The sequence below is a fragment of the Gouania willdenowi genome, chromosome 24 (genome assembly GCF_900634775.1).
Source record: "Gouania willdenowi chromosome 24, fGouWil2.1, whole genome shotgun sequence".
NCBI lineage: Eukaryota > Metazoa > Chordata > Actinopteri > Blenniiformes > Gobiesocidae > Gouania > Gouania willdenowi.
In genome coordinates this window covers 20,839,946-20,866,619 of record NC_041066.1, presented here as the reverse complement: position 1 = coordinate 20,866,619, position 26,674 = coordinate 20,839,946, and the positions used below count along the sequence as shown (strand labels likewise).

The 26,674-nt window shown below is 36.7% G+C and overlaps 2 protein-coding genes across 2 annotated transcripts; one reads left to right on the top strand and one right to left on the bottom strand.

Moving 5' to 3' along the window:
- The first annotated feature begins 8,956 nt into the window (after positions 1-8,956).
- On the top strand, positions 8,957-11,543 carry lft1 (lefty1). Its single transcript, XM_028440089.1, has 4 exons — positions 8,957-9,251; positions 9,642-9,879; positions 9,988-10,227; positions 11,225-11,543. The coding sequence occupies exons 1-4, from the start codon at positions 8,984-8,986 to the stop codon at positions 11,541-11,543; spliced, it is 1,065 nt and encodes a 354-aa protein (XP_028295890.1). The 5' UTR covers positions 8,957-8,983.
- Positions 11,544-13,516: 1,973 nt separating this feature from the next.
- hnrnpub (heterogeneous nuclear ribonucleoprotein Ub) lies at positions 13,517-25,634 on the bottom strand. The gene is given in 15 exon segments (XM_028439544.1): positions 13,517-14,626; positions 15,449-15,583; positions 15,671-15,939; positions 16,723-17,004; positions 17,077-17,137; positions 17,139-17,246; positions 17,703-17,831; positions 17,918-18,037; positions 18,120-18,383; positions 18,690-18,802; positions 18,912-19,011; positions 19,835-19,974; positions 20,053-20,129; positions 22,777-22,891; positions 25,040-25,634. Coding segments are annotated over 15 exon segments (2,427 nt in total). The 5' UTR covers positions 25,503-25,634; the 3' UTR covers positions 13,517-14,575.
- Between the last annotated feature and the right edge of the window lie 1,040 nt (positions 25,635-26,674).

Below are 26,674 nucleotides of genomic sequence, written 5' to 3'. Positions count from 1 at the left end.
GACAAAAGGTGAAACTATAAAAAAAAAAAAGTTTAGAGACTAATGCACACAGAATACATTTAATAAAATAATTAAAAATTCAATAGTCAGAGATAAAAAAAAAAAAGAAAAATGAAAAAACAGAGCAAAGAAGGGAGGAAATTATAAAATACAAAACATTAAATTGAAAAAGTTGTAAAACTGTAAAAGTTAAAAACAACAATAATATAATAATTCAAAAAAAATTAAATATCGGCATAAAAATAATAAAACACGCCATAAAAGCCAGAGGGAATAAATAGGGCTTTTAGCTTGCCTTTAAAAATCTAAATTGCAACATTTACATTTGACTAAACCCCTAAATAAAAAATTTGAAAAAATAAAATAATAATAACTGGAAATTGTTTTGGATCTTACACTGTAGAATAAAATAAAATAATTTTAAATGTATTTTTTCATGTATTAAATGAACATAAAAAGATGAAACTGTGTTTTGTGTGCAATAATTTGCATGAGTTTCTCATTGTATTCAACTGTAATATAGTACAATATGTTAAGGAAAACCAGGGTAGGGCAGTATAGACAGAATCGAATAAATTTAACTATATCCAACCTTTTCTATGTTTTGAAGTAATTTATTGAAGAGTTTAATATGAATAATGCTTGTGATGGAAATTTGCTCTTCTAAATATAAATAAAATAAAAAAGAGGAAAATAAAGACTAACATCCAAACTTAAAAGGGACCAGTATAAAAGATAAAGATTTTATAATCTTTTTGATGCATGTTTTCTATTTTCTGTGTAACACACATTCTATGTTGAGTGATCTGCAGCAAAATGAGCAAATCTTGTTTGGGTTTCCTTATCATCGCTCAAAGTTCACTGTCCGAGGGTCGACTCAGCAGCTAAAACTGTAAGGTGTGTGTGTGTTGGGGGGGGGGGGTCAGACACACATTCGTGTTGAGTATCTGTTACAGCAGTGGTTCTCAACCTTTTCAGGCCTTGACCCCCAAAATAAAGGTGCTAGAGAGAGTGGACCCCCACTGTACCCAAAGGTGGTTGAACACAGACATGAACATTGAAGAACAGTCATGTGGAGACAGGGTCATCTATAAGGGGGAATAAAGGGGAGAGATTTTTGGGGTCCATCCATAAAGTCAGCAAAATGATGGTCCATTGTTCTATGAATCTGTGATAATCACATTTATTTATTTATCTGAATAATATACACTGTTCTTCAGGACGTTTATTATTAGTTGTGCCATAGTATATAGTTATCTTAAAGATATAAATCCTTATTTTAGTCAGAAATAAAATGGGTTAACTTAAAAGTGACCAAAAATTGTGAAATGGGGTTTTAGAAACCACAGAAATTGGTTAAAAGTTGGGGAAAAAAAGGGTTGAAAGTGTCAATATTGGAACAATTAGTTTAAAATGACAAATAATGGGCATGACAAATCATGAATGTGATTAAATTGCCAAAAATAAGTATGAAATATGATGAAAAGAAGTTAAAAGTGACAATAATGGGTCAACATATGTGACATTAGGTGGGGAAAATGGTGGTTCAAAATGTCTTGAAAGTGGAAAGAATGTGCAGAAAATGCATTGAAATTTGATGAAGTGGCAGAAATGAGAGTAATGTAGCAACAATGCATTAAAAAGGGCAAAAAGAATGAAAATAGATTAAAATATGGCAAGTTTGGTGTAGTTGCAGAAAAATGGTAAAAAAAAATAAGCAAAAATGGGCTTAAATTGTTAAATAATAATAATAATAATAATTCTTAGTTTCTTAAAGGCCATGGCGATCCCCTCCCAGTGCCTAGTGACCCCAAGGTTGAGAACCTCTGAGTTACACAATCAATGAATAGATTGATACATATAGAAAAAGGTGATCCTCCATGTTAGGAATAAGTAACTGTGGTGAAATCCAATAAAAGTGGATTCTGATGCTGACTGAGAAGTTATCTGACTTGTGCTGCTTTTCCTTTAAAAGTGTTGATCAGAAACAGACACACAACTGTGTGTGACAACTTCCTCAGAATACCCAAGAAGGAAAAAGTATCTTCTTTCACAGTGTTTATGCTTCTCTGGGGTGTGTGCGTGATTATTTGTGGGTAATGGTGGAGTATTTCTCTGCTCGTCTGCATGTTAACGCTGGTATATTTAGTCCAAACATCTTTAAAAGACAAAAAAAAAAAAAAAAAGACACAAAGTGCATCAAATGTATTCTAAAAATATTTTCCTGTATTTATAAAATTGTTTGGTATCCACTTTCATACCAATATCACAGATATCACAGGCGTATTTGTAAAACATAAGATTGGCAGCTTTGAAAATATATTAATTTATGTTCCAGATAAAGTTACACATCTGCATACCTGTAACGTAAGAGAAAACACAATATAACAGTAATAATATGTGACTGAATTTACCTCAGTATACACACTGATTATATAAGCAGTGACAATTGTTTTTTTTTAAAAATAAAATACATTAACAGTACAACTGTTAATCATCTTTTAGAGAATCATAGCAGTTTTATGTTATCAATAGATAATAGGGGTATTGTGACATCCCATTTAAAGATGTCCTTCAAAGATCAATCAGTCCTCCATTCATGTTATTTCTATAAACAGAAAGCAGGAAATAATCAATGTTCTGATTACTTTTTCACATTCATGTTAAAATGTGCAAAAAGATTCAGAAGAATGTTAAGGTTATGTGTAAACATGAAGTTTTTCTCAATTGTTTTGACAAGTCTTTCAAAGTTTTTCTTTCTTTCTTTCTTTCTTTTTCTCTCTTTCCCTATTTTATGGAGGTAGAAGTTTTAATTATTCAATCAAAAATACATATTTTCAATCAAAGAAAAAAAAAGTGTTCAAATGCAAAAAAAATTATTTGAGACCCAAATAATTGCATTTTAACACTTTTTTTTTGTTGATTGAATATTTATTTGATTGAATTAATTTGTTTTGATTGAATATTAATTTTATGATTTTTTTTTGATTGAATAATAAAGACACAAATGTACTACCCTTAATATATGGAGATAGATTTGTCTTTATTATTCAACTGAAAAAAGAAAAAAAAAACACACTTAAATAAACAAAAACCTTTTCAAAAAAAAAAAATAAATAAATAAATAAATAAATAAATTTAAAAATTTCTGTATAATGTATTTGGGCCATATTATGGATGGTACATTAGTGTATTTATTATTCAATCAAAAATAATAAAAACGTTTAAAAAAAAAAAAAAAATATTTTCAATCAAATAAAAAGTGTTCAAATGCAATTATTTGGATCTCAAATATTTTTTTTGCATTTGAAAACTTTTTTTTTCTTTGATTGAAGGCGTCTATTTTTGATTGAAAATGTATTTTTTAATTGAATAATAAAGACACACATCGAGCTCCATACTGTAGCGCCCTCTGCTGTAGAAAGTATCTCATTACCTCACTAAACCTGACGTCATCCATGCGTCACTGCTGCAGTTTGGTGAGTTTTTTTTTTTTTTTTTTAATCCACTTTAACAACAAACAGAGGATTAAATTCAATTTGTAATCTTTTGTCATGTTTACAGCCTAAAAATCAATCACACCGTCTTTGAAAGCATCTGTTTGGGGTGTTAGACGGTGATATAACTACTATAGTGTTATTTATTGATTATTGCGCCACGCTAATAACGTCTGATCCCATTTGGCGGGATTGAATAGCGCGTCTTTATTAAGTGTGTGATATGTAATTAGGTCTTTCTCTTTCTCATCGATGATTATTGGACTGATCACATAGTCTGCGTGAATTCCTTCATCCAAATATTGATGTTGAGATAAAAGTCAGGAAGTCCCTGACAACAAAAACAACAACACAACAAAAGCATAATGAAGGATTTGTGACCACCAACACAAGTTCAATATTGACCGTGGAGCTCCCCAAACAACATTTCTGCACAAATGTTAAGCAATGAGCCATCGATTGGAGCTCTTTTCAATGCAAATGGCTGATGTTAATTAACACCTGGGTTGTTGATTGTGAGAGTTTGTTGGTTGGCCTTGATTGAAAAGAAATGACACCTCGGATATGGGCCGCCGATTGGAAACAAAGTTGCGCATGCTCAGATAAACAGCAACTTTAGCAACAGACCTCCCATCTTTCAAATCCATTCTAAAAACTCACCTTTTAACTCAGTTATGAACATTTAACATTTAACCATCCACTCATTCATTGAAATTATACTGATGCTCTTTCTTTTTTCTGATGTTTTCATCATTATTATATTATTATTATTATTATTATTATTATTATTATTATATTATTATTATTATATATATTATATTATTATTATTATATATATTATATTATTATTATTATTATATATATTATATTATTATTATTATATATATTATATTATTATTATTATTTATTAACAATGTGATATTTTATATTGCTTTTGACCAGATTTACAGCAATAATGTGTGAAATTTGTGATATTTTTCTCGTGAAAATTTGACAATGTTACATTTAAATAAAACTGTTAAATAAAAATCTAAAAGCTACATTTTAAATCTAAATGGTAAATGTGAAGTATTTAATGTTAAATAATACATTTAAATGTTCAATCTAAAATTGAAATCTAAATCCAAATGTTAAATCTAAATCTAAATGCTAAATATAAATTCAAATATTAAATCAAAATCTAAATGTCACGGATGAAACTAAATATTTAGCAAATGTGCTAATTCGCTGAAAGTACCAAAAATAAAAGCTCATTGACATTTAGATTTAACATTAAGATTTAAGATTTAGCATTTAGATTTAAAATGTAGCTTTTAGATTTTTTTTTTTTTTTTTTTCATTTAGATCACAAAATCACAAATTTCACAAATATTGCTGTAACTCTGGTCAAAAGTAACAAAAAAATAAATAAAAATTACATATGTTGTTTAAACATGGCTTGTTGCTAATTGTTGCGAAAAAAAGTTGCTGTTTATTGTAACATGCACAACTTTACCATCGGCTCCCCATCCTCAGAAGCATCTGATGAAACTGGGGATACTGGGAGGAAAACAGAAAGACTGATAAATGTGAGACAACAGGTCGTCCAAATGTGTCCAAGTGTTCCCACAGGCCTGTGTATTTAGAGGCTGGATGGGTTCAGTCCCAGTGACTATTGGCCTCTGACTGACTGACTGGACTGCACAATGGATGGGCTGTTAATTTGCATGTCTGGGCTGATGATGGTTGACATTAAACAATGTGATAGACCAGCTGAGACAACACCTCTGGGCCTTAGTCTGCTACGCTGGAGCTTTTCTGCAAAGATTAGTTCGTCTGTTTGTTGCTTTCAACAAACTGTGTATAGTGTGTAATCAAAGGAGAACCAACAAGTGGCACAGGAAGGCTGCATGTTCACACACAGCTTCTTTATGCAGGAAAGTCTGACTTTTAATTGGAACTCCAACACAATTTAATCACAATCATGAAGGATTCTGTGAGGATGTTTATCCCATCTGTCTGACCTGTGTAATTGTAAAAAAAAAGAAAGAAATATATATATATATATATATATATATATACATACATAGCATATTGGATCTGCTGACAGCTAAAATTAATCTAAAGAACATGGGCAACTAACTTTGTGCCGCCCACAAAGCAAACACAAATCACTCAAAAATGACCGTACAAAATTACATAAAAATACAAAAAATTGCAAAAAAGAAAGAAAAAAAAAAAACAAATACACAAAATGACAGAAAAATTTGCAAAATTTACCAAATGACTCCAAGCATACACAATATGACCACAAAAATATACTAAAACAAATTAAAAAAACAAATAAATGGTCACAAAAATGCACAAAAGGCCCAGAAATACACAGAATGACTCCAAAAACACAAAATCCTTTGCTTTTTTACAGTATGAATGCTCAGATTGGTCACTAATCTAAACACTGACATGTACATTGAATAATGTGGTCCTCAGATCAGAAAATCCCATTTTTGTGGCCCCAACTCTGACCAAAGTTGCCCATCAAAACATGACATTAATATTTAATAACATCACAGCTTTGTTTAGAGTTTTTTTTTTTTTTTATAGAATAAACCCATATAAATATATAATGGGTTGTAGCCTACTTGTTAGTGTCAAATCCAATGTTTTCAGAGTAGGAATGAAATGATCTTCCATGTTTGTTGTTGAGTTCTAGTATATTTTACATTTAAATAATCACTTTAACAGTGAACCCCTTTTTTAACACAAACATTGTGTTAAAATCACGGATACAGTTAGGCTTAAGCATTTGATTAGTAGCAGAAAAATGTAAAAATGCCATTTTGTGCATTAGGATTTGGTTCATTGGGATTTGGTCATGGATTCCACTTTAACAAACTAACACATATGTTGGAGAATTGATTAAAATGCTTCTGTTATTATGTCGTGTCATGTTGAAAGCATTTAAATGCATCCCTTCGGTTGAAGGTTGGAGTCAATGGACTGTGGATTGTGTAGATGAGAGGAGGGCAACTGTTATGAAAAAATGTGATTGTATCTGATGCGAGGGCCACATTATCAACATTCATGTCAGCATTTAGAATGACGAGCAATATCAGCCATAATACAGTCTTTTATTGTGGTTGTTTTACGTGATTTGGTGTTGTATTTTATTATTTTATGCTTGTTTAGTGTATGTTTCTCTCATTTTGTGCATTTTTGTTGTCGTTTGTGTGTTTTTGAAGTCATTTTGTGTATTTTTCTGTCAATCTGGGGTTTTCCTTTGGTTGTGTTTTGTGTCATTGAGTCAATTTTGGAGTCATTTTTGTGAATTTTGTGTAATTTGTTGTTTTTGCACATTTTTCTGTCATTTTTTTTATATTTCTATGCTGTTGTTTCTGTCATTTGAATTGTTTTTTAAGTCATTTTGTATGAGGCCCCCCAGGTCGCCAGTTGCCCACGTGTGGTGTAGATGGTGTCGGGGAGCTGATATCTCATCTCTGGGATGATGAGATATCAGCTCCTCGACGCTAATTATTAATTTGTCCTCGTGGTGAAGCGGCTGCTGTGGCTGGAGTACGAGGGTCTGGCAGTCATCTGTCATTTGCTCTTCCTGTGTGCTCCTTCAGTCTGTCTGACATCTCTGAGCAAACACGGCCCCCAATACACAAAGCAGGGGGCCTGGGCCCTTCAGGGGCAGCCATGCAGCCAGAGCACTCCTCTTCTAATGTTTGTGTGACAAAAAAGGCAAGGCAAATCCTCGCAATGGAATCAGATAATCACCAACCTGTGAAGGGGCCCTGCTCCAATCCACATCCACATCCACATGGAGCCCCCCTCCCTGGCCCATGGATTAACTGTCTGTTTGGCTAATAATTTTAATCTTCTGGAGTGGGCCAAGAATGGGTGACGGAGCTCGGAATAAACATCTAATCCTCTCGTCCCTCCACCTCCTCTTCACATGATGCCCTTGCACCACTCAGACCCCCCCACCCTCTTCCAATGGACCCCCATGTTCTACGCACTTGTCCCCAAGTGAACGAAATCTGGCTTTTACAGCCACCCAGACAGAAGTGATGGACTCACTCAGACCTGACATCGTCCAGAGGAATGTACACACCAGTTGGTGTGTGTGTGTGTGTGTGTGGTGTGTGTGTGGTGTGTGTGTGTGAGGGCACCTGAGGTTCAAGGGGGTCCAGTGGGACTCTGTCTGTCTGGGGCACATGTGCAGTTATCTGAGAAAAGTGGTCGAACTGAGGTGTGAAAACAAAGAGAGGAAAGGCCGTTTAAAATCAGTTCAGTCCAATAAACACCATCAGTCTTTCTTTATCCATCGTCACCACTTTACTTCACCTCTCCTCAACCTGTGAAATATGTGTTACTGTGAATAATGAATGTCATTATTAACATCAGAAATGTACAAAAGTATACCACTATGGACCCAAGCACAGCATATGAGGACAGTAATCATATAGAGTATTGACTATTGATATCGAATATTGTTCTGATATAAGCAAAATAACAAGTATCAGATTATAACGGCTCGATTCTAATTTTTTTTAATATCGTTTTATAACATTTTGGAATATTCTCATGTTTAAGGTTAAAATGTTTCTAATGATTCGTGCCCATATTGGTATCATATCAGAAGTGTAAAACTTGTAGGTATCGTGACACCCCATGAAGTTGAGTTACACACTAAATCATGTGTCAAACTCAAGGCCCCGGGGCCAAAATCAGCCCGCAGGAGAAAGTACAAGAAACGTTCCTCATTGTGTAAATTACAAAATAATTTAATTGTCGATATTTAAGTCCCTCCAAGTACAAATATTCAAGTAAATATTTCAGGGCTCAGTTTTCCCCATGCATCACATGACCGCAATCATTTCTAATCTCAAATTGTTGAAAGAACTCTCAATTTTTCCAAAGCCCTCCAATTTTCTGCAAATTATTCCACATCATTTCCCCAAATTTGTCACAAAATCAAGGAAATTAAGTGAATTTATCCGAGGTAAAATGATGCTGACTTAATATTTCAGAGAGTGGTGCAGCTCTCACAGAAAAGACATTTTCACAGTGCAGTATCTTCGCCTGAGTTCAACCCTCCAGCCATATTTCAGCACAAACTTAGCTTTATTTACTGAGCTCAGACTGAGTGAACTTTAATCATGCATTTTTGTCTGTGCCAAACACCCATTGTGGCATCATTTGCTGCTGCAGACACCGAGACATCAAACATAGTCTTAGGAGCTGGGGTGAAACTACAGCTTCCCAAAGCCAACGTCACTTGAGTCTAATTGTTGCTGTTTGAAGTACAGATACTTGATGTCCTGTTCAGGGTGCGTCTGCATCGTCGCACCTTTGTTCTGATAAGAAACCCAGCCCCCAACGACAAAGTGCGAGGCTTAGGAGGGGCTGCTGTGATATAAAGGGGCCAGAGGAGGCTCCAGGACACTTTGCATCCTTGACTGACCTACAGCTACTGGCTGCTCCTCTCTGTCACCGCTCCAATGGATTTCCTCCGCGCTTGCATCTTGTTCCTGGCTTTTTTTTTGGGTTCGACCAAGGCTTTTACGCATCAGGATATTAAAGACGCGCTACTGCAGAAACTCGGCTTGGATGAAGTCCCCAAGATTCACAAGCGGGATTTGGAGAACCTGATCGTGCCGACGCACATCAGAAATAAGTACTTATCCATGCTGAAGACGCACCACAGCAGGAGGCGCAGAGCTCTGCCCAGCCTGGCAGGCATTTTAAGGGGAATTCCTGGGAATGCAGGTATGAATCTGAACTATTTTAAATACATGGAAGTCATATCAAGCTATTTAGGAATACATTTCATTTGGATTGAATGGATAACGTGAGATTATTTCCGTGCGTAATTGTGCGCAATGACATTTTTACGCACGGTGGTACATTTAGAAAACCTGGAAGTTAACAATTACAGGGTTTAAGGGGAATAGTTTTTCTGATGTTTTAGACAAACCGGTGGAGTAATACGTGGAAGTGATATTAAGTTATTTTGCAAAAAAAAATCATTTGGATTGATTGGAATAACGTGAGATAATTTCCATGCGTAATTGTGCGCAATGACATTTTTACGCACAGTGGTACATTGAAGTTAACGAGTAAAGGTTTTTGAAGTGCATATGTTTCCTGATGTTTTAGACATTGCGGGTGAGTATGTGTACTCCGACACCACCCGGCACCGCGTGGTGTTCGAGATGGAGGCGCGGATCCCGAATAACAGCGAGGTGACCATGGCCGAGCTGAAGCTTTACCAACAGGCTTCACAAAGCAAACGCTTCGCCTCTGAGAAGAGGAACCACAGACCCGTCAACAACGCCAGAGTAAGCATCTACTGGGTGGACGAGGACACCAACAGGACGTCGCTGGTGGATTCACGGTAAGGAGTCATTTCCGCCTGTTTGATCGTAATCAAAGGGAATGATCTTAATTAGGACTATGGGAGGATGCTATCACTTTAATTATTCCCCCTTTATCCTGTTCACAGGTTGATCCCCGTTCACGAGACTGGCTGGAAGAGCTTTGATGTCACCCAAGCGGTGCACTATTGGTCCAAGACGCACAAGGACACACCCATGCACCTGGAGGTGTGGATCGAGGGCGAGAGACCCGGCAGCTACGCGGCAGAGATGGCCAAGGGTGTGCGCTTTACCACCCAGAAGCAGACGGACAGCACCGCGGGGAAGCCCGAGCTCGTCCTCTACACACTCGACCTCGAAGAGTACGGGTAAGGGCGGATATTGGATCAGTGTGACAACTGTCTGCGTTCATTAACGGGGCGCAGGTGTCATGTGCTCATTGTCACCACATTTGGTAACACAGCGATGGCTTAATATTCCCTCATCACGTGATCAAAAAGAGGAAAGAATCAGAAAGTGACAGCGTTTAAACCAGAAAGAAACAGACGAAGCAGAACTTTTGCCTAACTCTAAATAAATGATAAATAAATAATATATATATATTTTTTCTTGTTTGTTTGTTGAATCCAGTTATCTAAAATAGGCCTATAGCTCTTTTTCTCAGAATTTATTGCAGGTCTTAACATATAGAAAGAACCGTATGTATTGTGAAGCACTTTGTGACTCCTGTCTGTAAAAGGTGCTATATAAATAAATATTACTTACTACTTACTAAACTAATTAAAACTTCTGGTTTTTTAAAAATAGCTACTTTTCACAGAGATATATCGCAATATCAATAATTACAAATTTCACCTTTACAAGTACAAAATGTTATGAAATACAATTCATTTCCTTTTTTGAACTCGCGAGAACAAGTAAATGGTAACGAACTGTAATTCAAGTATCAATATCAAAAACTGTCAAATTACTTTTTTAAAAAAAAGTTGAACTTTTGCTTCTACAAAATATTCTGATTCTGTTAAGTTCTTAAATTCTATAAAAGTGCCCGGTACGTTTTTAAATAAAATGCAATAAACTTCCAAACTAAAATGCATTGAGTAGTGAGGTAGTTTAACAAGGTCTGATGTGATTCACTGACACCTAGTGACTGGGTGTTTACATGCTATGCATATGTTAGCGCCATTAAATTTGTCGATTTTGACATTTTTTTGGATCGATACGATAATCGCGTGGTGAAATATCGCGATATATCGGCGAACAGATTTTTTTTCTTGCACCCTGACTATGAACTAACACACACACGATTATGAGCGAGTGTTGTAAATAGCAGTGATGTAACTTTCTTTGTCGTTCCCTCCTCAGCTCTCGAGGCGACTGCGATCAGAACAAAAACACCTGCTGCCGAGAGGAACACTTCGTCAACTTCCGCTCCCTCACGTGGACCCAGTACTGGGTGGTGGAGCCGGTGGGCTACAACGCATATATGTGCACCGGGGGTTGCAAACAACCCAAGCACGACTTTGGCTACGGAGAGCGTCGGTGCACGGTGTCCGAGAGCTCGCCACTGCCCATCATGTACCTGGTGAAGAAAGGAGACTACACGGAGATCGAAGTGGCCGAGTTCCCTAATATGATCGTAGAGAAGTGTGCGTGTACACTGGACCACGTCTCCTTAGTGTGAAAAACACCCAAAAGACCGATTATCGCAGTGCATTTATCACCAGGGTGTTCACATATAGCTTTAAACAGTACTTTCTATTTAAAAGAACATTTTATGGAGAGTTTTTTTTTTTTTGACACACAAGCACTTTTGTATATCTTGTACATTCGGATAGTTTTTAACTGACCTGCTGCAATCACTCACCGTGTGTTTGATGTGATGTATATAATATCAATGACTTTAAATATAGCAAATAAAGTATTTTTGTTTGACGTAAAGCTTTCGCTCTTTTCTTCATCGTCATTTTCATCGTCTCCATTCACATTCACCTCAACCTTTGAACCGTTAAAATATTTTGCCTGTAACACTTAGTTTTTCTGTCTGAACTCCTGACACGACAGAGGAAGAAGTAGCAAATAATATTATCTTATCAATTTATTAATAACAATGATAATAATAAATTTAATTCAAAAGTGCTTTTAGAGAAACTCAAAGACATTTTATAGGTATGTTAAAATAAAAACAGCAATACAATGATGAAAACATCAAAATATAAATTGGAAAAAAGAAAGAACATCGGTTAAATAAATAAATAAAAGTAAAATAACTACCAACAAATATATTCCAAAAAAAAAAAAAATCATTTCTTTTTAACAATTTTATTTTTTAGTGGTTGTTTTTGATATATTGTGTAGATTCATGTTATGTGTTATACTTAACGATTTTAATGTAGGAGTTGATTAAAAACTAGAGCGATATGAATAAAAATAATTCTCTACGTTTGAAAAACATGATTTTAAAATGCATCCATTGATTAAAGTTAAAAGGTACAAATTCGCAGAAAAGCATTTTAAATCAGACTTTCTTTGACAATCTGCCACTACGGGAGTTATCAAAATGCAAAAAAATGTATTCATTTATTATAAAATCATCATCATAATAATAATGGACCAAATGTAGGTTGTTTATCAGGTTATTTCCAGCAAAAAAAAGTGTGAATGAATGTCACATAATCTAACATCTGATCTATATTGTAGTTGCATGATTAAATTATGGTTTTTGACAGACTTGTCAGTTGGTGCTGATGAAACTAACAAAACAATAGGTGATTAGTATCAATGATGAATGTTATTAGCACTTGTGAACAACAGGTGATTGGATTATAATAGGTTAATAGATGCGTTTCTGTTAAAGGTGGAGCCTATTACCCACTTATAGACAAATACTGTGTTCCATCAACTAAACACTGACACCTGCTGGCAGTTACACACAATTACTTCTTGATAAATGAGCGACTGTAGTCACCAGGGTTGGGGGTCAATTATAATCGTAATCACGTAATTGATTTTTAATTACAATTATGGCATAGTTATATTTTTAAAAATCTGTCGCTGTCATAATCGTAATTGAGTTGCTATAATTGCCGTTGTAATTGTCATGAAAATTCTATAAAAATTGTCAATACCAATTTCACGCAAAAACTGGGGAACCATGTTACAGTTCAATAAATACTGTATGTGGTTGATAATTATTAAAATGTTTTATATCAAGCTTTCCCACATTTAATCATTAAAAAATAAATAAATAAGGGGTTTACGACGCCCCACCAAAAATATCAATACCTTATTTTCATTGATTAGGAATAGGAAGCTTAACAATGCAACCGATAGGAAAGAAATTGAAAATAGATATTTTTTTTAACTTATTTACAGCTGATTTAGGACCCGTTATAAAGAGATGCTAACAGAAAGCTAACATAGGAGGAAGGTTAACTTTCATTAGGTTATTTATTTCAGTGTCAGCAATTGTGATTGTAATTGACTGAGGATAAAAATACTTGTAATTGGAAGAAAAATGCTGGTTATTGTATTCGTAGTTGTAGCTGAAAAATGTAATTGATCCCAACTCTGGTAGTTATATATACAAACAATTTGCATAACGTTCAGGAAGTCAGAGTGTTATAACATCTAAAGAAATCACACAGAAGAACCTTGTCAAACTAATACTTTCTTAATCAGAACACATTTATTATTACCGCCATTAAATTCATAAACATTCGTGCACAGGAGAATCAGTGGAAGTATTTACAGAAAAAAAGGGGCAGAAACTGACACTGCATGAGTTTTGAAAACAGTTGGAGTTGCAGTTATTGCCAGTAAAGACACAGGTTGTGTTATTAGTGGTTAGTTGTTATGGTGTGTGTGTAGCCCTTCGTGGAGGCGTGCTGGTGTGTAGCATTGTGCTGCAGCGGCGCCAGTTGTTCAAAAAGAAACTACAGTATAACCTTTTCATTTAATCCTGTGGGGTACTAACTGTAGATGAAGCCTCGTGTGGCTCCTGGACTGAGCACCAAGGTCCATTTAACACATATTTAAAATGAAATTAAAAGTCACAAGTCAGGAAGAATATGAAAATAAGTAAAGGGTTGTTTATTGCATGTCTGTTGAGGTTGTGTTACAGGTCCGACTGAAGGAAAAGACAATAAAAGCTGGCTGTCACGGCTTCATTAAGCTCGACAAAGAGGACACTACAGTAATTCTCATCATTAGCGGTCAAGATTTATAATGACAGAGCTTTTTTTCTTTTTTTTTTTCATTATTTCTTATACTCTGCAAAACAAACTACCTACAAAATATTTACAATTTGTTCTGAAAAAAACAACAACCAAAAACAGCACAGGTAATACACACAACCCCGGACAAAAATAAAATAAAATAAAATGAAAAATGTTTCCTTCCTGAAATTACAAACATTACCAATACCTTTTTAAAAGCATGTTATTTAAAAAGTGGGGCCAAAAATATCAAATGTACAACAAAAATTGAGATTGAAGGAGCGCCGTGTGCGAGCGCCGACACAAGGTTGGAGGTTCGACGCCGCCTCTGCAGTGGAATGTTGTTGCTTCGGTCATTAGAAGTGATAGGAGATTTTAAAACTGTGAATTTGTAGGAAAACAAAGCTGAGACGAGGAGGGGGGGGGGGGGGGGGGGATGTCCGTGGCTAGTGGTGGATCTCGATCACCTGTCGAGCCTCAGTTCTTTAGGAAAAGAGTGTCAGTAATAGCCAGGCTGGTACTGCTGGCTCCAGGGCTTCTGGTTCCAAAACTGATGAGAAAAACAAAACAATTATTTGATACACAGACACTCAATGAAACTAAACCCTAAACAAACAGAAAACACATGATAGTGTCAATGTGATAAAAATTAGGGGTGTCCCGATCCGATATCCGTCCAATATTAGTCTGAAAACGAATATCGGATTCAAATTTCCGACCCCCCCAAATTCATTTTTTATTTATTTAATTTAATTGTAGAATATTATAGATATAGAAGTAAATACATGTAAACCAAAATCATTTGTAATTGCAATAATTTGTTGGCGAAATGGTGAATTTTCTGAAAAAATTCCAGGGGTACCAATACGTCCATGTATATAGTTAACTCCTCTTTATTTAAATGAAAGAAATCGCCTTTACATCAAGTTTATTTAACAGGTAAATTTAAATAACTGGTGTTAAAATTAAACTACCACAAATAACTCTGGCATTGCCTATTAAACAGAACTATTTTGTTAAAAATGAGATTATACATGATACGCAATATGTCAACTTAATGTGGATTCCATCAGACGCGCTCCAAGCCAATGCATTTACTTGTACATCTTTAGAAAAAATGACTTAGAAAGATTAATTTAACTGTGCAACTCAAGTCTATTCTTAACGACCGGCTAAACCCAAGTTTACATATTGTTTAACTTTATTTAATTTGCATTTTAGTATTTTATTGAAGGAAATTATACTCAATCACACACTGTAAATAAATGCTTGTATTAAATCTCTTATTGTTTCTACTTTGGGAGTGTCAGGTACTTGTAGGAAATAATAAACTACCTGAAACACTAATTAATCATGTGTATTAAGTGCTCACCCCTTGCTGCCAGCTCTGGTTGAAAGCTTGAGCTTTGTCCATTCCGTTCCTGTTGCCATAGCCACCGCTTCTGTTGTTACCATAGTTTGCGTTCTTGTTTCCAAAGTTTCCACGGCCCCCACCTCTCTGCTGGAACTGTTAGAACAAAGGGACCAGGACCATGAGCTGGAAACCAGTATATGTCTAATTTCCCAGTATGAAGTCCACGGGTCTCTAACTCACCTGGCCTGGGTGTCCACGGTTCCCTCCACGGCTCATGTTGGGGCCCCCTCCCCTGCTCATGTTGGGCCTGTTCATGGGGCCGCCCCGGTTCATGGGTCCTCCTCTGGATCCCATGTTACCCCTCATGGGGCCGCCCCTCGGGGAGCCGCCCAGGCTGGGGATGTGGCCTCCTCGGTTGAAGTTCCCACGACTTTGGAACCCCCCTCTGTAGGCGGGTGGGGGCAGGTAGCCACGAACGGGACGGTTAAAGCCACCACGGGGACCAGGAGCTGCACACAGACCAGAACCAAAACCAGTAAACCAGTCCGTCCATCATGCTGAGCCACCATAATAATAATCATAATAATTTCAAATGACCTTTCAGGTCACCGAAGGACACTGTACAGAACTATTGGCATTCTACATACAACAAAAAGTATAATAAATAGTGTCTGAAGTTGCTTTATTCATCCCTTGTATTGTTTTATCTGAACTATTGCTCAAAGCTAAGCTAATACATGTAAAGCACACATTGATCCATTAATTAAATAACTAAAGACAGCATTAAGAATACATGATGATAATGAACTGTTTAAAAATAAATCTAGAACAATAAAAAGAAATATAATTCTTCCTTTCAGTATTATATCACTTTTTAAACTAAGAGAAAGAAAATATAATTTAAGAGGGGTTTATATTTTTTAAAAAACCATATCTTAGAGCATCTATTAAAAGAAGATACTTTTCTGTTTACTGTGTTAAAGTTTGGAATGGTCTTGATAATCACTTTAAATTAATAAGTTCACTGTCTATGTTTAAAAATTCTGTAAAAAACTAAATATTTTGCCATTATTGAAACATAAGTTGATAAGCAGATGAATAGCGTTGTTATTGAGTAGTTTCTATTGTGTGTGTTTTTTTTAAATTTTTTTTAATAATGAGCGATAATGCCGTTACTGCTTCAGCCCATTCCATTTTTGGTTACTAAAATTAATATTTATTCTTTGTATTGTAGTGTATATGTTAGAAGACAGCCAAGAACTAAATAAATAAATATCTATCTATCTAATCACCTCCTCTGAAGTTGCCTCTGTTCTGGAAGCCTCCGCGGCCCCCTCCTCTTTGTCCTGGTCCTCCTCCACGCCCAAACTGGACCTTCCCTCCTCGGTTTCCTCCACGTTGGCCCCCACCCCGTTTGGGGGTGGTGCTCCCCTGATTTGGCTTTTTCTCGGCAGGCAAAGCCGACTTGCTTTCTTCCTTGTATTGCTCTAGAAGCTTCGCAGCATCTTCTTTAGGCAGCTCAGTGTAGATGACGTCATCAAAACTGTCCCCCACCTCAGGCAGGGAGTAGAAATCTGTCAGATTAAACAAAGGTCATTCAATGCAACATATATCAGGAATTAAAATCAATTCCACCACGGCTCTACCTTTCATTTTCATCACGGCGTGCTCAGGGATTTCCTTTCCATCACTTTCGATCTTCTTCTGCAACTCTCTGCTTGTAGTCTTCATCGGATGGACAGACGACCACGGCTTTACGCTGGTATCCTGCAAACAGACACATCTTCCTCTTCTGGCCGGGGCCGGACAGGTTGGTCTGCAAAAGGAGGGGCAGAAAAAAGCTCCGTCATGCTGAATAAACAGGAGTCGTAGGAACAGTGATGACAGTTCATTACAAACAAAACACTTACATCAGGGGTGTCAAACTCATTTTAGTTCAGGGGCCAAATGCAAAGCAGTTTGATCTCAAGTTTTTTTGTGGGGAAAAAGAGTAATTTCAACATTATTGTGCCCAAGTTTGCACTTCTACGTACACATGAAATATTAAATATCAACAATATCCAATAAGATAGTCAAATTCCTCGTGTGTACAACATACACTTGGCGAATAAAGATGATTCTGATTAGTCCCAACAGAATCTACACTTTAAATTTCCTAGAATTTGTGACAAACTTCTATTCATTTAAGGAAAATTTTTTTTAACGATTTAACACTGAAAATGATTGCTATCATGAACCAGGACTGTTGAGTTTCATTTACACAATGACTTACATGATCCAGAATGTAGTTCCTTTTCTTCCGAGCTGCAATTTCAATGAATTTCCCCAAGAAAAGTGGAGCGCGCTGAGAGATGCCGTTTAGCTTTGAGACGTCCTTGGACTGACGTTTTAAGCTGTTTATCTGTATCAAAAAGATAGTTTACAATTAATCTTATTATGTTGAGATACATGGATGTCCTCGAACATTGAACAGCACTCAGTACTGACCATCATCTTCTCCACAATGGTGTCACTGCCCAGGATGTAGTACTTTCCAGGATTCTCCATCACATGTTTCTTCACCCATGTGGTTTTCCCTGATCCTGGCAGCCCGACCACCACAATGATCTAAACACAAAGACTTTGTTTAAATCTAAGCCTTTTTATGACTCATTGACAAAGCCAGTGCTTCTGTGATCAGAGCTGTTACCTCACAGTCGGCTTTGGTTTGGGGCCCTTTGAGTCCACGGACGCGCTCGCTCACAGGGATCTGCTCCAGGAAGGTGTAACCGCTCTGCTGGGGGAAGTACGGAGTCTCCATTTGTCCAAAGTTAAACTCCACGGAGCAGTTGTGGCAGATGACGTGAGGGAAGAGCGCCTGGCCGTTCAGGCTGCTCTTGTTGACTGTGAAGGCCACAGCGGGTTCGCCGGCATTTTTAGCAAAGGAAATCACCACCTCATCACTCTGAAAATCCTGCAAAGAAACAAAGATTCGTCATTTGATAATCAGAAAACTACAGCAAGAAATTAGACAGAGGACCCCATTTTGCCCCAGGGCTCATTTCTGATCTAAATGAAGGATAACAACACTAAACTTCTGCTGCTTCTACACTTTAAGTTAATTTCCCTAAAAAGACCAGTGGTTAATAAAATGTTGAAGATTTTTTATGACAAACATAAGGTAGGCTAATGCACAGAATAGATCATAAAAATCAACTTAACTCAACACACACATAAAAAAACAACACACTTAACATAACTACAGAGGAAGGACACTTACAATCAGGCAGCCGATGACATCATTCTCCTCATAGGTCTCCCCAAAGTCCTCCGTCACACAGTTGGTCGTCTTCTTTCCTTTCCCAGAGTAGCCGTACGAATGTTCCTCCTCACCTGTTCAGAAGACACAAACGTTCACTGGTGGAAAAAACAAACAAAACTGAGCAGCAAACATAGTTTAGGTTAACACAGCAAACATGTTATTGAAATAAAAAGAGCAGACCTAAGAGCAGTGTGCCAGTAGCCAAGGACCAGCCGACCTGCACGTCATGGATGTCCATGTTCTTTCCAGAGATGTGCTTCACTGGAGTCTTCTCTGTTAACTGTTGACAAAAACCATAATGTTACCACAGAACAAAACCTAGAGGCTAAGCTAGCTCAGTGCTTCTTAAAGTGTGTGGCTCGACCCCCTCTTGGGGAATAAAGGTATGACAACTTTTCAATTTCATACCAAATGCTTTTCTGAGATCAATAACACTAAACAAAACACGTACACTCAAAGAAAATAATAAACAGAAGCCTTAAAATTTAGCAAAAATTAAAATAGCATTAAATTATTAAACTGCATTAGATATGCGACTGGGAACAAAAAGTAACATGGAACTAAAATGCAAAAATAATGACTTAAAAAGTGAATTTCCTTCTTGGTTTTCTTAAGCTTTTTGACAGATTGCAAACAAAGTTCCTTTATTTCCTGTATTCTTTTTTTTACTCATTAACTAACACTTTTAAATGTAGTTTTCATGCAGGTGACTAATTTAGTTATTGAGTTTTAATTTATTTATAAAATATGTCTTTGCATTATGAAACATGATGTTACTTGTTCCCTGTTAGTTTATTTAATATGTGCACTGAATTTCCTTTTTTGTTTTCTTAAGCTTTTTGTCACAAATTGCAAAACAATGTTTGGTTATTTCCTGTATTTTTGACTACTGTACTTTAACATTTATTTTTCATGCAGGTTATTTTATTTAGTTTCTGATTCACTACGAAATATGAATACTTGTTCCTTTGATTCATTAAATTTGAAAATGTGATTATTTGGGGAGCAATGGCGTCCAAAGTGGGGGATATCCAAAAAAGTTTGAAAACCACTAGGCTAGCTTCACATTGATCAGTAAATTCTGACAGAAATCAGTGACGTACCTTCATTTCAAAGCAGGCTTTGCCGCTGTTCACGCCGTAGGTGGCCTTGCCTCCAGACCACAGGTAAGCAAAGCTCTCCATGGTGAGAGAGGAGGCGCTGTAACGATCTCTGGACACTTTAAAGTGCAGGTCACAGTTGTCTTAAAGAAAAACATTTTTTTAATTAATCTAATGTCAAATGTCCTCATAGGTCATCTCTGAAAATCCAGACGACTTACAGGTGTCCAGAACAACTTTTGTGTCGTCAAACTCTTCCGTTTGTTCCTCCAAGGGGGGTATGGGACTCTTAAAGGCCCTGAAAAGAGATGCCATTGTGCGAGTCAGACAGAACGCACATCAGTGGGACCGCATGTAGAAAGAAAGAAGCCGTGTGGTACTGCTTGCTGTTTCAAAGGAAAAGATTTGTGGAAAGACTTAAAAAAAGGAAAACCAGGAGAAAAGGGGGAAACTGACATGAGTTTTGCACAGTCTCATGCTGTGGCAGACACTTACCTTTCTGCATCCTGGGAAATCTACAACAGGGAAGAAGATACAGACAGAGCAACTCTATCGCAGCCTTAGCATTAGCTTGCTGTTGGTATATATGGGGAGTAAAACATTTCTTTAACAAAATGTCCAATAATCTATGTTTGTTTCTAAAGCAGTAGAGAAGAACTAAACCTTATATGTAACAAATCAATGCATAAGATGCCTCAATTAAAGGGTACCTGTAGTGAAAATGTATGTAATGCATTACTAACAAACAAAGTATGTGCACTTTTTTATTTAAAAAAAAAAAAAAAAAAAAACCTTAAAAGGACTTTTTAGAACAAATGTATACCTTTGGGCACAAATTATCGAGTCACCATTTTGGACAGGCTATGATGCACCGTTGTTTTTTCCCCATTAGCTGTTGCTCGGCAACAATGTTCCATTGCTTTTATCTCATGATTGCAGTCGTTTTTTTTATGTTTGTCTGCTGAAAAAAAAACTCAAAATTTTTACAAAATCCGATGTTACTCAAATTTCTACATGATAGTTATCTTAGTTAAATAGAAATTGGTCACAAAATCTAGGAAATTTCCAAAGAATATCCTGATATCTGTCACTTATTGCTTTGTTATTGTCGGTTTGTTACATATTTAGTTTTTTATGTATACATACAAGTACAAACTAGGGCACAATAATGTCAAAATTGTTCGTTTTCCCACATAAAATCTGTGGCCCACGAGAGATCAAACTGCTCCGTATTTGGCCCGCTGAACCAAACTGAGTTTCACAGCCCTGATCTATAGTTTCTGAACAATGACGAAGTGTAAAGCCAGTGGTTGTTATAACAAAAAAAAACCCCTGCAGAAAACATTTTTTCCACGTCTCTAAGTCAAATAACGATACTAAGTCAGAGTTAGCCAAACGGTGAGAAAGGTGATCTTTAATCCTCTCATAACATACAGCCTCGATGCTGCACTTTATCACTGAGGGAGAAGTTACATACGATACTTCCCACAATGTAAACAGACCAGTTTCACCTCTATTTCTTTAAAGCAACAGGCCTGGCCGATCAACAAAAAGTGCGTCATATCCTGTCCAAAATGTCGGCTCTCCATAGCTTATACCTGAAGGTATAAAATCGTTCTAAAAAAAATAAATCCTTTTGAGTTTTTTTTTTTTTTTTTTTTTTTAAAAAAAGGTGCACATATTTTGTTTATAGGTAAAACATTAAACACATTTTTGTTACATACATTTTCACTACAGGTACCCTTTAATTGTTTGGATGTACAAAGGACTACAGAAACTTACCAAACTCTGTAGCTTGAGAAGATAAAGGTCTCCAATGTTAAGTGTTTTGTATTAAAATCAAGTGAATGCTGATGATCTTTAACTAAATAATGAAAGTTTTGATGTAACCCAGTTGCTTTGTTTATGTACAAACTGGTGAGAATCCTTAAAATGGCACAGTTTGAAGTGGAGCATGAGGTCAGTACAGATCAAACATTGGTATGAAACTGTTAAATAATCATGAACTGCATTACAACTAACATTTAAACAGGGAAAAATCCTTGAAATACATCGATCTCTTACACCAGAAAACAGTGTATGTAAGAGGCGTATAAATTATTGGAGATTTTCTATAGTCTGATCAATTTATCTTGTCATTGCGCTAACCTAAACACCGAGGAAGAAGTACAGACATGTAGATGACACACACACACACACAAACATGCATGATGGCACCTTTCCAGTAGTTAAAAACAAGCCGTGTAAATGCACGCACACACTTTTTCTTGCACAATGAGAACACACATTTAACATGATACAAAAAACCGCAGATTGACATTAACATCGAGAAACAAAAAAAAGACAGAAATAAATAATTGCATCATTGCGAGGCAAAAGACGATGAACGGCCATTAATCGTGAGCTCCTCCGTGGACGTTTCCAGACACACTGAGACTAGTTTAGCTTCATCCTTTTGTGCACCGCCCCTCCTCCCACGCCCCTCAGCAGCTACTCCTCCCCTCCCCATCCTCCCCCCTCCTTTTTTTGCAGGACACATCTGCTACTTTTTTTTTTGTCTGTGCTTCTTTCTCTGAGCTGCCCCATCTCACCTTGAGGATACAACGGGCTTTCCAACACAATAAGTGGCATGAGGAACAGATGTAAAAAAAATTCATAGAGAATTCATTAATGCACTTCTGTTACAGAATTGCAGTCCACTACAAACACAATGTGGGTGAGCACTGTAGAAAGGATAATGGTAGGGCTCTTTTATATAGGCAAGAAAACCCTCAGAACATGTGTGCAAATCAAGTCATTTAGAGACAAAATGATGCTTTAAAAATGAGGGCTCTCCTCCTTACTATTTATGTGCATTGGCGCTTAAAGCCAATACAGTCCAACAAAGCTATGGATGGCGCTTCAGGGATGCTGAAGGCCATTTTTTTGCTCTGTCCCATCCTTACCAGCTGTATTTGTTCTCTTCAATAAATTCAAAGTAGCCCCTTCCATGTTCCTCCCGGCGTCTCTTAACACCCTTCTTATTCTTCTGATCAGCATTCGTGTCTTTGTCCGCATCCCCTTTGAAAATAGAACAAAGATATAGAATGAGGTGCTCCTTTTAGGGGAGAAAGAGGTCGGACTGGCTGTGGGGTTCTAGCCCACAAAGCCCGTTCATTAGTTACAGTACTGTCGACCATAATCATGAGAATATATTTACCAAGAGGAAACACCTCAATAATTAATAAAAACACATACAGTCATACTGCAGAAAATGTCACAGCTTTAATTAAAGACCAGGTGGTAGTTTACACAGTAGCTGGCCCAAATTAATAGTATGGACAGTGTTTGCTGGGGCAAGAGACAACTTGTAAATGTAAAGCTTAGTCAGTTAACCCTGTCGTGAAGCATTAAAGTGAAGATTCCCAGCTTATTTAAAGGTGGTCACATGCAAGAAACCTACCTCTGCACCCCCCAAAAACTACTCTAAACCCCCTCGATTGAATAACCAGGGACAGGCTGACCACGTGCCATCTAAACAAGCAGTTCGGCACCAGGTTGGCCATTACAGATGCTCCTGACCAGACCTAGAAACCCCCTACCAACACAATAGCTCCCCTGAAACTAAAGACATCATTTAATGTTGACGTGCAATGACTGGTCCACATATTTGCTGGCAGATTTAGTAGTCAACTAGTCACCATTTGATTTTTTTTAATATAGCTTTTAAGATAGCTTTTGTATCAGATCATACCTTGTTTAAAAGTATTAGGTAGCCACAAAGTGAAGGGGGAATGCATCAAAAAATCATATTTGTTAATATCATGATAAATGTTGAATAATCCAATTGTAGCACCATGCACCCCTACATACTAGTACAAACATTAACTTATTCCTACTTTAATTTACAGCCATGCTGGTTCTGATTTTAATCACCACCTCTGAATCAAACTGGCTCCTGCATGAAAAAATGTGGTAAATAATTCCTAAATTGTAGCTTAAAATCACATTTTATTTGATCTATTTTAATGCAGGTGATTCAAACTAATTTCAGGTTGAGGGCCACCAAATTCCACAATGTAAAATCAAATGGGCTAAATTAACTTAGATTACAAATACTTCATACATGTAGCAATTTTAACACGTACCAATTTAGTGTTTAATAGTTACACAAAACATTAAAACACTTTGAATAGAAGTTGATGGGGCTCAGATAAATTAAATATCTCATTCTCGTAGGCCAATTCTGACCTCAAGTCTTTGATTTTTTACACCCTTGCTTTAAAAGCAACATTACTATAAATCTGTTACTTCTTAAACACGGTGAAAATACAAATGTTTATGCGAATCTGAAATAGACTATGTTTACATTGTTTAAAGCCATTACTGAGAAAACCTAAACAGGTCATGTATTAAAACTGTCTCATTCAGAATGATTGTGTGGGATAAATAGCCATCTATGTGATAATGTAAGTCCATTTACCTAAAAAAACACAACAAAACAAAACAATTTTTCAAAGGGCCAAAGAAAAAAAAAAGCATCAAAGAACTGCGACCGATGTTTTCTTATTTCGTTTACTCAGTCAAATGTTTCATATTTAGTCTAAACAAACACTTAATAAACACCTTTTATAAAAATATGTCCTCAAATATAGTTTAGGTGACTGGGACGTACAAAACCCATTGTAATAACCTCTCATAGCTACTTTCTCAGTGGATTATCATGATGACCAGGCGAAAACTATAATCTGTTTGATGCAGCATAAAGACGTTATAAATATGGACCAACCATTGTGTTTTGTTGTTCATATTAAATGAGTTCCGCGTCCTTAAATGATCGTTAGTTAATAATTTACTCCTGATCACTCAGGAACATCAGTCATCGCTAACCAGCTGCACTCCAACACAAAGAGCTAGAAGCTAACTGCCAGGCTAACATGCTAACAAACGAAATACACCAGTATTACCGCAAAGGGACGTCTCACCGTAATAATCACAATGACCATAGCTTTTCACGATGGTAATATAAACACTAATGTCTGAATAGAGGTCACACTAACGTGTTTATTGGAGTAAAAGTAGTAAGTTGTATCGGCTGTGCTACCGCTAGCTCGTTGCTAACAGGTCGTTTGAGGTAACATGGCCGCTCTGATGGACCGACAGTTCCGGCCGGTTTACCGCTACAACAGAAACCATCCACCCAAGCACTGTACGACTCACTGAACTCACCCTCAGCGGCCTGGTCCTCGGGCTCACCGTCCTCTGTATCTATCTTCTCCATGTCGTCTATGTCTCCCTTTAGCATGTGGTCCATGTCCTCGTCCTCCTCTCCTTCACCCATGTCCTCGTCGTCATCCGCAACGCCATTGCCGTCGTCAGCCTCGTTCTCCGGTTCCACCGCTTCTTCTTCCTCTTCCTCCTCCTCCTCATTAGCCTCCATGCTCTCTTCTGTCGGCTCTTCACCGGCCTCTTCTTCCCCCATGCCCTCTTGTTCACCACCCACCTCGGGGCTCTCGTCCTCGGCGGCGTCGTCCTGCGCTAGCGGGGACTCTCCGGCCTGGGCCTCCTCCATCAGCGCGGCCTGCAGCCGGTCCATGAGCTCGGCCTTAAGACCCTTGTCCGATAGGTTACGCTTTTTCAACTCGTCCTTCAGCTCGTTCACTTTAAGCTTTTTTACATTGAGGGTGCTCATTTTTAAATGCAAATGTAGACTATGATTAAAACCGAATGATAAATAAATAATTACACAGGCGTCGTCCACGAATCCGTCTCAAAATGCGCCAAATGGCAGCCTCCTGTACAACCAATCACTGGGTAGAGTGACGTCACCTACCGTAAATGCACAAAGAGGAGCGCACCACCAAAGATTCAGCCCCCAAACCATCTGGCACTGCCGTAATATACCAAACAAGGCATTCACAGAACGCAGTCAAGTGAAAAAGTGGGTCAAAAATAGATGGACACATTATAAAGTTGTAATAATATTGTTATGACTTTTTTTGTTTTGTTGTTTCTATTTTCTCCTAATTTATGTCTGACCTACAGTCAGAGGTGAAACTACTCAAGCTACTGTAATCTAATTGCTTTAATGGGTACTTGTAACTTTTTGAGTATATTTCTAAATCAGTAATTTTACTTGTACTTCAGTACATTTCAAAAGAAGTAATTTTGTTACATTTCTACAACCAACAGAGTATATTATTATTTTTTGTTTGTTTTACAATGATCAACGGACACTGTTAAACTACAAAAAATGAAATGACCAGAAAACAATCGAATGCATCACATCATAGACGACCAATCAGACCAAAATATCATTGAATGGAGGTTATTTTCTTAGTTTTAGAGTTCATAAAAGTAGCTATACTTAAAGCATGATCATTTTTTATTTTGAATTGAATTAATTGATGTTGTTTTATTTTTTTTTAAAAAAAGGAACATTTTGACAAACCTTTTATTTTATACAGATGCCTTTGTGGAAAATAAATTAAATTCCAATTGTGCAAGATTTGGTCTCTTCCTTTATAAGTTTATACATGAAATGTTTACTGTATGCAAGGGAACCGTGGCAAGATTTATTACCAAAAAAAAACACAACTAGTAACTTTGAGTACTATTTAATTGAGCTACTTTTTACTTGCACTTCAGTATTTTATGTATGACTTACTTGTACTTGAGTACAATTTCAATCAAGTAACAGTACTTCTACTTGAGTAGAATATATATCAGTACTCTTTACACCACCTACAGCTCTACATTTTTGCACTATATGTTAAAATATTTATTTTTGTTTGTAATTCCTTCTCTTGTGTTATGTTCCTGCAAAAGTGAGTTTCCCCGCCGGGGATCAATAAAGGAGTATTC